Source organism: Monodon monoceros, unplaced genomic scaffold, assembly GCF_005190385.1.
Source record: "Monodon monoceros isolate NGI ecotype Baffin Bay Population unplaced genomic scaffold, NGI_Narwhal_1 Super_Scaffold_22, whole genome shotgun sequence".
Lineage (NCBI taxonomy): Eukaryota > Metazoa > Chordata > Mammalia > Artiodactyla > Monodontidae > Monodon > Monodon monoceros.
The window spans coordinates 67,454,850-67,469,340 of NW_021703779.1; the positions used below are offsets into that span (position 1 = coordinate 67,454,850).

A 14,491-nucleotide genomic window follows, 5' to 3' on the forward strand; every position below is an offset into this window, starting at 1 on the left:
TCTTTTCCATTTCCTTTCTGTTTTCTATCATCTCCCTTTTTTTCATCTTCTCCTTTATCTTTTCCATCTTCAGATTCTTTGCCATCTTCTCCTTTCCCTTTTCCATCTTCACCCTCCTTTTCATCTCCTGTGTCTTTCTTGTCTTCTTCCTCTTTTCCATCTTCTTCTTTCTCTTTTCCACCTTCATCTTCTTTTTCATATTCTTTCCCTCTTCCATCTTCTCCTTTCTCTTCTTCCTTGTTTTGATCTTCTCTGTCTCCTTTCTGATCTTCCTTTTCATCTTCTTTTCCTTCTGCTGCCACTATTCCTTTCTTTTCTCCTCTTTCTTCTTTGATATCTTCAATTTTTTCTTCTTTTATTTCCTCTATTTCTTTTTCAGAAGCTGATGTCTATATATAGAGAGAAAAAAACCAAGATTATATTTGGAACCATTTCCCCTAAATACTTAGGATTATATCTGTTTTATGGAAAAAATTATACTTCATCTATAAGAAAGTAATTTTCCTGTGGAAAAGGCCTCCTAAACACACATCATAAGGAAACTTTATAAGAAATAGGATTAATTAAAGTATCTCCACACAAACATGCACAAATAGATATTTGGAACAATAAATTTGGGGAAACTTATTCATATAAATGATTTTCATTACAAATATGAGGAAACAGAGTAAATACAGAAAAAATGAGTATCATGCATGTAAACAAAATATATTCCTTGAAGAAATAATACATTTTATTTCTATAATGGTGAGATTTAGGTTTACTTTGTAAAAAGTTACATGAAAAGTCTTCTACCATATAGCATAGGACCACTTAGAAAAGATTTTCCCTACACGCATAGGTCTGGTTTATAGATTTGGCACTAAATCCCATTTTCATTTTTTTAACTACAATACCTAGAAACATGGTATGCTAAATATGTAAAGCAAGACCTATTGGAAACATACATAATGATTTGTTTTGCAATCTAAAGAGGAAAGAAGAATCATATATGATCTTGCAAAGGTATTTACAAATAGCCCATGTGCTGACAAAAGCAATAGAGGATTGGTCTGTATTTAATAAGACAGTCATTAGATTATTAATAAGTCATAATCTCTGGCATTGTTCTATTAATATCAATGCTAACACACTGCTCCCACTACCCATACCTGTAAATTCTCAATTTTAAATTTGTTTTCTTTCTTTTCCCCTTATATACCATTATACTAGATGCTATAAACAGAATGCTTGTGTCCTCCAAAATTCATATGATGAAACCTAATTTCCAATGTGATGATATTTGGAGGTGAGGTCTATGGGAGGTGATTAGGTCATCAGAGTAGAGCCCTCATGAAAGGGATTTATGTCCTTATAAAAGAGACCCCAGAGAGCTCTCTCACCCTTTCTATCATGTCAGGACACAGCGAGAAAACTGCCATCCATAAAACAGGAAGCAGGTCCTCATCAGACACCAAAAATGCTGGTGCCTTGATCTTGGATTTCCCAGCCTTCATAACTGTGAGAAATAAATTTCTGCTGTTTATAAGCCACCCATCTGTGGTATTTTGTTACAGCAGCCTGGACAGACTGACACTATGTAGCCATACTCATTTAATGTTTCTCAATGTTTAAACTACAAGACAAACAAGATTCCTTCCAGTGGCACCCATTGTTAAACTTCCAAATGGACAAAACTGTTAATATTGGAAGATACCTCTATAATGTTGGCTTCTCCATTTTCAGCAGTTTCCCTGTTGTATTCTTCTTTAACAACTTCTTTCTTGGTTTCAGCTGTGGCTTTGGCACTTGCATCTGTGTTTTTTTCCATCATATCATTTTTTGTCTTCATTTTCTGTCCAGCAAAACAAAACAATAAAAAAATACACAATTTAACTGAGGTGTTGATTAAATGGCCTGTTATTTTACCAGCTGTTGTAATAATTTACGGAAAAGCTTTAAAATATCCATATAAACTTAATATCAACAAAATTATCACTTGACACTTTCAGTGTCATTATAAACCTGAAATGGTATTAAAATGAATAATATTCCTGATATGAATCAAAGAAAGTTTCTTTTAGGTGAGAAACAACAAGTTAGAATGCTGACCAGTGGCTACTCAGGGCCAATTGCTAGCATCAGGTTACACTTTGATAAATTAACTTTCTTTGACTAGAGGGGACCAGTTTATCCCTGTCATGTCTAATAATTAGCAACAGGGTTTTTGGCTGCTGAGCCTCCATTGGTAATAATTAAGAGAAATACTATGTTAGGGAGAGCAGCAATTTAGATATATTTGAAAGAGGTCACCTGGGGACATTAGTGATTCAATATTTGGGTCTACAAGTTTCTGAATGACTTGAATCATAATTTCTTTGCCAAGAAAGCTCTTTGCCTAAGTGTGTATGTAGTAGAAAGAGCACTGGGTTCAGCATCCAGCAAACATGTGTTTTAAATCTGGATCTGTTTCTTACCTGATGTGATCTTGAGCAAAAGCAGAAATCTCTTTGTGTTTATTTCTTATATGTAAAAGAGAGTAATACCACCTACCTACAGGGATGTAATAAGGAGCAAATGATAAAATATATGTGAAATTACTTTAGAAACTGTAAAATGCAATATAGATATGTTATTATTCTTTGAATACATGAGAAACTGAGAGCCAAGGAGTGTAAAGTGTTTTAAAGTCCATGATTATATATTATCTGTTTTATTCTATCACTGTCTTTTATTTTGAAAGGAAATAAACAGTGTTTACTATTTTAACAACTTATAAATTGAGTACTTAATTTTATAAATAGTGACCAGGAAATGCAAAATAGAGAAAAACCAAAAAGAACTTTTCTCTTCAGTTGTCACTTACTATGATTACTAAACCTATGGCCATAGTTTTAGCAATATCTTTTTTTTTTTTTTTTTTTTTTTGCCGTACGCGGGCCTCTCACTGTTGTGGCCTCTCCCGTTGCGGAGCACAGGCTCCGGACGCGCAGGCTTTGTGGCCTCGGCTCACGGGCCCAGCCGCTCCGCGGCACGCGGGATCCTCCCAGACTGGGGCACGAACACGCACCCCCTGCATCGGCAGGCAGACTCTCAACCACTGCGCCACCAGGGAAGCCCCCTCCTAGCTTTAACATTTTATGATGTTAAGAATTCAACTTATCCTTAAAACATCAATCATATCTCAATAAACCAGTTCTAAAAATGAAATACGATATTATATTCACACATATTTACACATAAATAAATAAATATAAATATAGGGGAAAAAGTGAACTTAATATTGAGGCTATTTCTAATGTCTTTAACCACAACATTAGAGTACAGAAGCCTATATGAGATCAACTATGTGAATTTGAAAATAATGTATGTGAAAGCACTTTGCAAACTGTAAAGTATTATCAAATGTTAGTTACTATTATTATCACAAAGCATTACTTTGGTTACTAGAGTTTACACCTTTTGTTTCCCCAGGAGTACTGGTATTATGACTATATGACGTCAAAAGCACGTATGTTTTATGGATCTAGCCAACTAAAATTTTGTTTTGTCTCTTCCTAATGAAAATGCCGAAACACAGCAGACAACCACAGAACACAAACAAATATTTCTGACTCAAAGGGCTGACATGTACCATATGGTATAATGTATAATGTAATATATCACTAACTGAAAAGAAAATAAAGCAAAATGATCAACTGTATGCCTTTCCAAAAAACTATTTCTGAAGAAAAGCAAGTTTCTCTCAACATTGCATGCTGAATATTTACCCTTGGAGTTGATGTTCTTTTGGACTTCAACTCTGGTGTAATGGGCACAGGCAACTGGGGGAAAAGAAAGAAGAAATTATAATTGAAGACAGATCACTAACAATGAAGTTCAGCCTCGTAATTAAAATAAATGGGTATAGTTCAAATTGAACACTAACATAAAAACATTTCCTTGGTGAGAAAGTTTTTCTTAAAACATCAAAAACAAATCTTGTATTAAATAACTAGTATTGTCTAGGATTCTCTGAATTTTAAAATTACATTTTACAATACATGGGCAGCTTTTTAAAAAGACTACTTACAGCAGACAGTCTGGCTGATCTTCTCTTTGGCTATAAGTTAAAAATAATTATCAGTTAAGAGAATTATGGATACAGAAAACTAGAAATATTTATATTGTGGTGAAAATATTTGGTGTACCACTAAGTACACATTGTCATTAAGAAGCATTGTGTACTTGATTTAAAAATATCATAGTAAAAATATAAGTTTTGATTTTTCCCTCCTCTGGACCCTTCATACAGCTAAGGAAAAAAGAATCCCAAATTAAATTTCAATTGCTAGGCTAAATGAACACACAATGGCTAGTAACAAGGAGTATATTTAGAAATGAAAATACAGCCCCTTCTTGCAAACTGACAAAGCAATTCTTTGGCTTAAAAGGAAGAAGCTCTCTCCAGATCTTAAGCACAAGGTCCTAAGTTCCATGGAGTTTGGAGTTTTCAATACCTACTATATTTCTGAGAGAGCTCACTGGCATACCATATTGGTACTCATATGGTACAAATATACTAACCAGCATTTAGTTTTTAGCTGCTTATGTGTCAAGTTTATAAACCAGGTGAATTTTTTCAGATTCTAAAACTAAAGAAACTCACCTCCTGCCTCATCTCACCTTGATCTGCAGCCTATACAGGGGAGAAAACCACACAGAAATAAGGTCATCGATATAAACATATACTGATATATCCGAAAATATTGCCTATAGATTGCAGTTGCAATATAACAGCTTTACTTTTTCCTGGATTCCTGCTCAAGTAGCCACGTGTTAGTGCCTAGTAGCCTGCTGTCTACTAAAGTGCAAATTTGCACCAAGATGCAAATGAATTCCCAAGACATAAGTTTATACAACTGATAGTCAATTTCATCATTTTGTGTAAATTGCATTTCCTAAAAACAAACCTTTTTAATTTTAAAATCCACCTGTTGTAGCCAGGGTTAAAGTCAAAAATTGCGGGAGCGGGCAGAATGAAGGCGGAGCTTCATGCAATCTCCCTGTCCGTTTAGCTTTATGCTCGAGATGCAATTGTACTTAATCTGATCCTCTCTTCTAAATGGACTATTCTCCCCTCCAAGTTGTGCGTACAACTACAACCCCCACAATGCCCTGGTGTGGGGGAACCCTCTTTGTTACAACGTCAGTGCGTTATTCTGAGAAGCCGGCTGCGGATTTTAAAACTTCCCGCCACTACCTGCTACAAGGTTGCTGTCAGCTCTGTAAAATAGCAAGACCCATTGCACAAGCCTAGAAAAGCACAGCTGCGGGAATCTCAGGCAGGGGGATGCTGATTATAAACCATTGCTTTCCGTATCTGGGCAGCCCTTTAGCCTGGGAATTATCGAGCTATTGCACGAGTCATACAGCCCCAGAGGATCGGGGAATTTCAGTCTTGTTCCTATGTTCTAAAAATATGGAAGGCGGACGAATAGATAGGAATAGTACCAAAACAGTCATAACGCCTTACTTAACACAGTGTTTTACAATTTTATCAAGCAACGAAACAGCGATCGATTTCACTTCTAAGGGAACTCCCCCCCACCCAAAAAATAAAAACCCAACACCGAGCGTGAATTTATTTCCCGTCCAAGAGAGAAACCACGATCTTTTAAGTGAGGGTTTTCAGGAGACTTGTAGCCCTTGAAAAGCTCATATCAATTCTGCGCGTCCAAAGTGAACAAATCCATGCTACCCTAACATCAGCAATAGTTTATCTGACGCATTTCCCTTGTCATCCTTCCATCTTTAGACAGTGAGTGAGCTTGGAGAGTTCCAGATCTCTCAGCTCCAAAGTTGCTAATTACAGCTGTGAATCTCTCCCTTCTCTAGGACAGTTTGAAGTCTGCGCCGCCTAATGGCACAGGATTATCATTGCATAGCCATCTGGCATGACAAGAAGCGGAGGAGGGAAAAAAAGGAAAAAGAACACGGGAAGAACAAAGGCAAATACGGGAGAAAGCCGTGGCTTTCGTTCCCCCAAACTGGACGGTTCCCGGAGAAAAGCCGGAGGCTGAGGAGGAAACTAGTGCCTGGAAGTGTGGTTGGGAGAAGTCTTCTCCAATAGGGTAAACGGAGGAGGGGGGTGTGGGGTAGGAAGCGACAGCACAGCGCTATGACTGTTTGTAATTTAGCATGGAGACACCTCTCAAGTGATTCTTACCCTTAAACAAAATAAGTCAAAAGTGAACTACTAGTTGAGTGAGAGACCATCCTCAACCTTACACCAACCGATACCTGCCCTTCCCTTCCCTTCCATTCAGCACATCACAAAATCAAACTAGAAGCCAAAATGCTTTTTTAAAAAAGTCTCTGCTGATTAGGAAATATGTATTTCAGTCTCTAATCCCCCTTCTATCTTCCTATTTCACTTACCTTTCTTTTGGGCATTGTTGCAGCTCTCTAGAGGAGATCCTAACAGCAGGAAAAAAGCCGAAAGCAGTCTCTACCCGACAGCTCAGAGAGCAACTGAGTTTTCAATGAATGAACTAATTGCAGCACGACCTGTGCTCGCCTCCAAAAAAAAAAAAAAAATCCCTCGTTATTGGCAACATTAAACGCACCAGACGCAACCAAACTACATGAATGGTTAGCAGGAGTGGGAGCCAAATTGGAGTGACAGGCTGTCAGGCCAATAAGGAGAGGTGACCATCCCAGGGGGCGTGGCCCACGGACTTGCCCGAAGCCCTCGTACGCTGCCAGCTCCGACCGCTGGTGGGGTAGAGGAGCCCCCAGACTTCGTGGATGCAAAGTGCTGAAGCATAAAACCGGCGGGAAAGCTGGAATTGTCTTGATCGTTTTTTGTTGTTTTTTTTTCCTTTTATGTAGTAATGACAGGCGAAAGCCATTGTACTTGCTTTCTCCACTGTCTCTAAAAGCCCCACTTTACTTCCTGGAGACAAAGTGCTTTAGAGACATTATTGAACCTAGGCTCCAGTCTTTCCATTCTACCTTTGGCAGAAGATGTAGATGAACTGAGAGGAGCACTCATTCAGAAAGTAGAAAAGAGTGGAGCTGTTTCTCAGGTTGTGGGAACTTTCCGCCAAAGCAGAATTGTAGTACTGGCAGGATCAGGGTGCCAAACAGTGCGTCTCCCGCAGATGGAGAGCAACAAACTGGGAGCTGTAAGAGCAGGAGGAACCTGAAGGTGGGGACATTTGATAGATACCTTTATCCCACTTGGTGGTAGTCCACCAGGAATTCAATGGGACCCCACGTGAGGTTTGTAATACCAGAGGTCTATCCCGAGGGAAAGTGCTGATACAATGGCTTATGAATCCAAAGGTGGCATTTAGTGAAGGGACTAGGGAAGGTGCCATACATGAAAATGTTTGGGACTCAAGAGCCTGGACTCGGATAAAGCAATTAAAGCACTCACCTCTGGTGCAAATTTAAGAATGTGCCCCAGACTCAGGAGATTAGGATGAGGCAATTGAGGTGAATCATGCAAGTGCAGGGCAGGATCTTGATTTTATTTAAAATTGATATTTTGTTCATCATGGACTTTTTTTGCATTAGTTAGGTTTTAAAATAGTGCTTTAAAAATTTATCTTCATTATCGAGTTTTGGGGTGACTCTTATAACTTGTGCCTAAGGAGAGTGCCCCCTAACATCACCCTAGTCCTAGCCATCATTAGGTGGCTTTCTACTCTAAAAGAGGCTTCTATCTGCGTTCCCAAGTTAGTTCCTGAGACCTAAAGTTTGTGAGAGTGGGGGTGAGGATTCGTGAATGAGGTACTTGAGGATATTTATGCGTAAAAATGTAGGATCCTGAAGCACCTTTTCAGAATGCCTTACTTTGGATTTTGTAACAGCTAATTGGGTTTAAACTTGTTTCAACAACAGCCAAAATCCCTATGCTGGAAGGTTAATCAAAAAAAGGAAATTAACCCTTTGAACAGTTACTTAAAGGAATAAACTCATTTGTGTTCATGTGGATTAAAACATTGCAATCATCAGTTTTAAAACTATTCATAGCTGTTTTAGAATACCAAACCATCCCTTCAAACTAAAATACAGCCTAACAGAAGAACCCATCATTTTTACCTTTACACATTCTTCCCCAGCACCTACAGTGTGGAATTAAACAGATCAGGTAGTAGAGATTGTTTGAAGCTCAATTTCCCTCCTCCAACCTCATATTACATTCTGATTCAAGTAGGTAAATCAGAAAGACATTTAAATTGCTTCCTTTTCCCACAGTTATTGGGATCATCCCTAGATTCCCTAGATGCTTCTTTAACTCTTATGGTGAAGGCATTACTGAGTGAGACTAGATATGTTTCAATCGTTTTATTTTCCAAGAGTTAGAAAGTAAACATAAAATTTGGGTTCAATATAAGGATTGCTTCATAAGGATAAGGAGAAACATGAAGAGAATGAAAAATGTGTCAACACTGGAACACACTCAACAAATTCGTATTTAGCATTATTTTGTGAGTTGGATTTTGTTTTTATAAACTAGCCTATGAAACTGCAAAACGCTGTGGTCTGCAAAGTTGCATTACATGGTTTCTGCCCTTAAGAATTTTTATAATTGTGTAGGATAAAGCAAGCAGATGCAAACATTTGTAAATCAAGGTTGCTTGCATCATGTGAGTGGTACAATCTAAGTTCAATAATAAAACAGACGAGAACTATGGTTTAGGACTGACATCACTAGAGAAGGTTTTTGTTGAGGAGGTAGTATTTGACTTGGCTCTGAACAGTTGGATAGACTGTTATAGCAAATGCAGAGGCAGGAAAACTTTGTACGTTTTCAGGGAACAGAATGACTAGTCCAGGTGGATTGAAATAAATGATCGTGAGGAGTCTTGGGAGGTAAGGCTTAGTTTGGAGGCAAAGAAGAAACGTGCAGGTCAGTGGGGTCTAAGATTCCTCTTAAGTTTGTGAGCAATTTTCTTTTATGGTACATTTCCCTTCCTTGCAGTCTAACCTGTTGCATCTGTGATTTATGTCCTATCAGATTGAAACAATAGTCATGCATGCATACAAAAATTTTCTAAGGTTGAAACATTTCTCTAATTCCTGACCCCCACCACCATGTTCTTTTTTCCAACCATTAACCAGGATAGTCTTTTGTAGAAACCAACCTGCCCTAGGCTTTTTGCCTTTGCTATATTTTTACCTCTGATTGCAGCCCCATTGTCTTATATCTCTGCTTATCAAATGTCTATCAAACTGTTCAGACCCAAGTCAAATATCACTTCTTTGACAAAAGCCTTATCCAATCATTTCAGCCCTAAAAGATTCTATCTTCTTATTACACTATAGAATTTAGATTGTACCACTCATATGACACAAGCAAGCTTTGATATTTTCTATTTTCTCCCCAACCACTCAGTCATATAACTTCACGTTGGTTTAAAATTTTATATACTTATTTCTCCTTACCTAAATATTTTCTTAGCACATTACACTCTACATATCTCCTATAGAATTTACTAACTTTAAAAACTATTTTTCTAAAATTGATAAATTATTCCTTAAGTAATTTTTTTGTATAATTGTCAAAGTGAGAATTTTTTTGGCTCATTAAATAAATACATTGGCTTATTTCTCTCTTTTTTTAAAGTATAATTTCCACTTTATTGTCTTTCCAGGGAATAGTATTTCTTTAGTCTTTAAGGACTTAGCTCCTTACATGGGCTTTGGTGAAGGTTGTGGGGCTGCACCTGCAGGTCTAAATCGGGATGGAGGTGTTCGGTCCTTCCGGGCTTTCCGAGAACGATTCCTGACTACCTTGCTGTGAATGGCACAACTCACGCAGTAATGCAGTTTCACATACAGCTTGGGAAGCACATAGGCGTCGAAAACAATCGCTTCGGAAATGTCCCTAAAGGCTGCGGCCTCTACGATGTTCCGAATGACGAACTTCTTAATAGCCTTAACCTTGGGCACACAACGGGCACAGTTGGTACAACGAATAGGCTGCACGTGGCCGCGGCCCTTTTTGGCACGACCATTGTTCCTTCTTTTCTTGGTCATCTTGGAAGCGAGGAGGCGACAGAGGAGCTATTTCTCTTTTTTAAATTATTTATTCATGACTATGAAGGTTAATTGCTGGATAATTCTCTACAGGGCTCTCTAATTTCTCCTGGGTATTAAGAATGCCTACTGCCATCCTCAAAACTTACAGGAACTGTAGCATGTCTATTTAGTAACCACTGGGAAATGACACAGGAAGATATGAACAATTATAAATGGAAGACACCAACATTAAATTGTTTGAGACAGAGAATCCAAAAGAAAGTAGTAAGTATTTATGAGAAAAGGGATGTTAGGCAGTTAAGGTAAAAGAGGTCATCAAATGTTCTATATATTCTAGCTTAAAATGATATATATGTTGCATAATTCAAAGTATTTCTCCATATACAGCTTTGCATGCAATGGGATCTCAAAAATACTGATTGATTAGTAATGAATATCTTCTTTTCCATATTAAATTATGTTTAATTTTGGCCTCATCCATTACCATTATTATTATTATATTCCTAAAAAATGAAAAAAAGTCAGAAAACTACCTACTATTGTTTGAAAATAATGAGGTAAGGCTTCCATTATATAATTAAAATCTGGGTTTTAAATACATTGTCACTTGGTATTTTCATAGGGAAAAATAAATGGTAAGACTACAGTGAGTCAAAATACATAAATATACTTATTTTGAGCCTTATATAAGATTGATCTGAGGAATTTGCTTAGATTGATGACAGCACTTACCTGAGACTCTGGAAAAATTATAATCCTGAAGACCCAAAGCTTCCCATATCCTATGTTTATTCACAGCAGGCTAGAGATTAATAAAATAGTGAATTATTGAGCGATCCCTGATATGAAGGATCTGGAAAGTATGTTTCCAAAGGTAAAAATAAATGAGGCTGCTTTCTAGGGGAAAAAGGAATATAATACAATTTTATGATTTTAATTGCAAAATGTCTACCTATTTTTAAGATAATTATTTGAGGAAATCCTATTTTTAGGCTCTCAGACCTTAAAGCTTAAAGGAGGCTGTTGAAGAATTTTTAGTTTAATCCCCTTGGAATACAGATGAATAAACTGTAGTCCAGGGAGTTAAATGACATGCCCAATATCATCTATTGAATGCACAGCAGGCTTTTTTGGTTTTGTACTAAAAGAATGTATCTATGGTTGTGATATTAACAATTATACAACTTATACAGAAATGTTAGTAACTATGTGGCATATTTGGTAAATATAAATTTTGTTCAATTGCTGGCTATCAGCCTACTTCAGATGCTTTTTTTATGCTTATTCACTGGATCCTCCATTCATCTATAATCTTAAACTTGAATTCTCTAGTAATTTTCAATTACCTCAAGAAAATAGAAAACTTAGGGAAGAGAAATTCTACTTTCACGTTTTCTTCTTTTTCCTTTTTGGTCTAAGGTAATTCCAAGGAATGTGGGTTTTTCTCCTAGAACTTGACAAATACTTGCCTATGCTGTCCTCTTTCTTTTGCCAGCAAAGAAGTTTTCAGATAAAATTGTAGATGAGCTTTCTCTTTGACTAAAATTATTCAAAGATTTCCAACTTCCAGTAGGTGTCCTCATTTATTTGAAGAGTTTCAAAGTTTCTCACTTTAGGGATAAAGGCTTCTGGTTCCCTTAAACTTACTAAATTCTTTCTATTGAACTTTTTTTTAAATAAATTTATTTAGTTTTGGCTGCGTTGCGTCTTCGTTGCTGTGCGCGTGCTTTCTCTAGTTGCAGCGAGCGGGAACTACTCTTCATTTTGGTGTGCAGTGGCTTCTCTTGTTGTGGAGCATGGGTTCTAGGCGCACAGGCTTCAGTAGTTGTGATGTGTGGGCTCCAGAGCGCAGGCTCAACAGTTGTGGCACAGGGGCTTAGTTGCTCCACAGCATGTGGGATCTTCCCCATCCAGGGGTCGAACCCATGTCCTCTGCATTGGCAGAAGGACTCTTAACCACTTCCCATCCAGGGAAGTCCTATCTATTGAACTTAATTTGTGGTTTGGTATGGTTAATATCTGTTTTTGCATGAAATATGAAACTTTTAAAATCTTAATTATTTTTAAATATTTTACCATCAGCTTTATATTACAGAAGCATAGATGTTAGTCCATAGCCTATAAACTACTAAATGTATATTGGGACACTTCTACAAGTTGTGTGAATATCATGGTATGCTAACACAGTGGCATCTTTAGTTTAAAACAATTATCTTTTGGCTTTATGTAATTTAATTTATCTTAATGCTCCAGGCTTCTTCTATCTCATTAGAAAGCTCACTAATGCTGGTTATCCTTGTAAAAATAATTTATTAAAAAAGAATTAACAGGGAATCCCTGGAAGTCCCGTGGTTAAGACTTGGCACTTTCACTGCTGTGGGCTGGGGTTGGATCCCTGGTTGGGGAACTAAGATCCCAGAAGCCATGCAGCATGGCCAAAAAGAAAACAAAATTAATAAAAAAATTGATAAATACTCCACGCTGCCCATATGAGACTACAGCCTATTTTCAAGAAGAGATAGATCAATTTTTTGGTGTAGTCCAACTGTCCATCAATGAGGGTTGATTAGAAACAATCACCTTTCACAGAGAAAATAGTGGTGACCTGTCAAATAGGTTGTGCATCGAAAACAAATGTATTCACTACTAAAAAATTCAATTTAGTATACTGATACCATTTTAATCAGAGGTTAAAGTTAAATGCTGGATTTTTAAGATGCTCATAGAAATGATTCTCTTAACTTTGTGTCATGCTAGGTTTTTTTCCCTCACTTTTCTGTTTCTGGCCTTATATATCAGATTGCTCTATAATAAGCACCATGTAACCCTCCAAATTGTTTTATTTTATTGTAAATTACTTGAAGCCATCAACTAAAACTCATTTAAATGTAGACATATTTAAAGTGTGATAACATAAAGTTGAAACTAGTTTTCTTCAGTTTTCAAACTGTAGATATAAATGTTCTGATGAAGTAGTGAACATCAAGTCAATTTTTGTTTTGGGAAGTTGGCAACTATGTTATTGTACTCACTAAATGTATATGGCTTCAAGAGGATAAATGAACAAATAGCTGTACAACAAAGGTGCTAAAATGCTTTACAGCATACAGCAAAGGAAGAAAGAGTGCAGGGAGGAAGAGAGAAAAGAAGATCCACAGGAGAAGAACCATTAAGAAATTACCTCTTAAGAGTCATTGTGGGAGAATTATTTATACACATCTCTGTTTTTAAATTCTAAGGACATGGTGGAAAACATTTAATGCAAGGTTTTCCCTATTATTTTTAAAGGAATCATTCTTTTTTTTGTTTGTTTGTTGCTATCTTGTTTTTATTGTCAGTCTATGTCCAATTAGTTTGTCAAACAATAGCTGACATGCTTCATTCATTTCCCATTTACTTAAAACTTAGGAAATTATAATTTATATTGAAGTGAATAACCATTCAAGCAAATGGGCATGCTCAATTTTTACACATTTTAGTGACAATAGTGTAAGTTTACATATATTCATTATTTTAAATAAACTAAACATATCTTTGGAATTTCTTCCCTTGGTTTCAGGGTTAAATTGTCTAAATGAAAATAAGAAGATATTTTTAAATATATGCCCATAGTTATTTGTTGGATTATATATTGTTTAGTCTATTTCATGTATGGATTCATTGCTGATTCAAATTGAAGGGAAAATAGAATTGCTTCTTCAGTCTCTTTTTTTTTTAATGTTCTAGTCCACTTCTAAATATATTGTAACATTAATTGCCATTCAGCACTTGATTTCTCCTGTATAAGGTCCACACTGGAGATTTTTAGAAAGTAATAAAATACATGCTATTTTGGTTCATGAGGTATGTTTTGTTCTGTGAAAAATATTATTTGTGTAACTCTTAAAAACAGAAACATCGGGCTTCCCTGGTGGCGCAGTGGTTGAGAGTCCATCTGCCGATGCAGGGGACACGGGTTCGTGCCCCGGTCTGGGAAGATCCCACGTGCTGCGGAGCGGCTGGGCCCGTGAGCCATGGCCACTGAGCCTGCGCATCCGGAGCCTGTACTCCACAATGGGAGAGGCCACAACAGTGAGAGGCCCGTGTACCGCAAAAAAAAAAAAGAAACATTATTTTTTCAGTTTATGCTAATTTTTACCCATAAAAGTAGTATCCTGTTATATTTAATCATATTAATTTCATATTTAAAATAACTGTGGCAGGATAATTTCTTTAAATATTAATTTGTATTTTGTTTCCATTTCAAGAATTTAGCAAAATCTTTGTTTCCTACCCTCAGCCATTTGCTGATGGCTATGCTTTGAGAATTACACTGGCTGAGATCTCAGAATTTGTGGAACTTGTTTATCAAAGGGAAGAAGGGGTCCCAAAGAATAGAAGAGAGAGAAAGAACCATACTGTAGGAGACTTTGAACTTTCCTCAAAGCAGAGGCGGTGACAGGGGATGGAATAGTGAGACCAGACATTATTTGAACAT

The 14,491-nt window shown here is 36.9% G+C and overlaps 2 protein-coding genes across 2 annotated transcripts; both read right to left on the reverse strand.

Moving 5' to 3' along the window:
• Positions 1–314: 314 nt before the first annotated feature.
• On the reverse strand, positions 315–6,414 carry HMGN5 (high mobility group nucleosome binding domain 5; the record flags this gene model as incomplete). The annotated part of the gene is made up of 6 exons (XM_029240041.1): positions 6,400–6,414; positions 4,628–4,657; positions 4,052–4,081; positions 3,750–3,803; positions 1,697–1,834; positions 315–389 (listed from the first exon to the last, which is right to left on the reverse strand). Coding segments are annotated over exons 1-6 (342 nt in total), but the record flags the coding sequence as incomplete, so codon positions are not given.
• A 3,249-nt stretch (positions 6,415–9,663) lies between these two features.
• Positions 9,664–10,011, reverse strand: LOC114906282 (40S ribosomal protein S26-like). Its single transcript, XM_029240983.1, has one exon. The coding sequence runs from the start codon at positions 10,009–10,011 to the stop codon at positions 9,664–9,666; it is 348 nt and encodes a 115-aa protein (XP_029096816.1).
• Positions 10,012–14,491: the final 4,480 nt, after the last annotated feature.

Coding starts and splice junctions, on each gene's coding strand:
- LOC114906282 (XM_029240983.1), bottom strand. CDS start 10,011: ATGACCAAGAAAAGAAGGAACAATGGTCGTGCCAAAAAGGGCCGCGGC.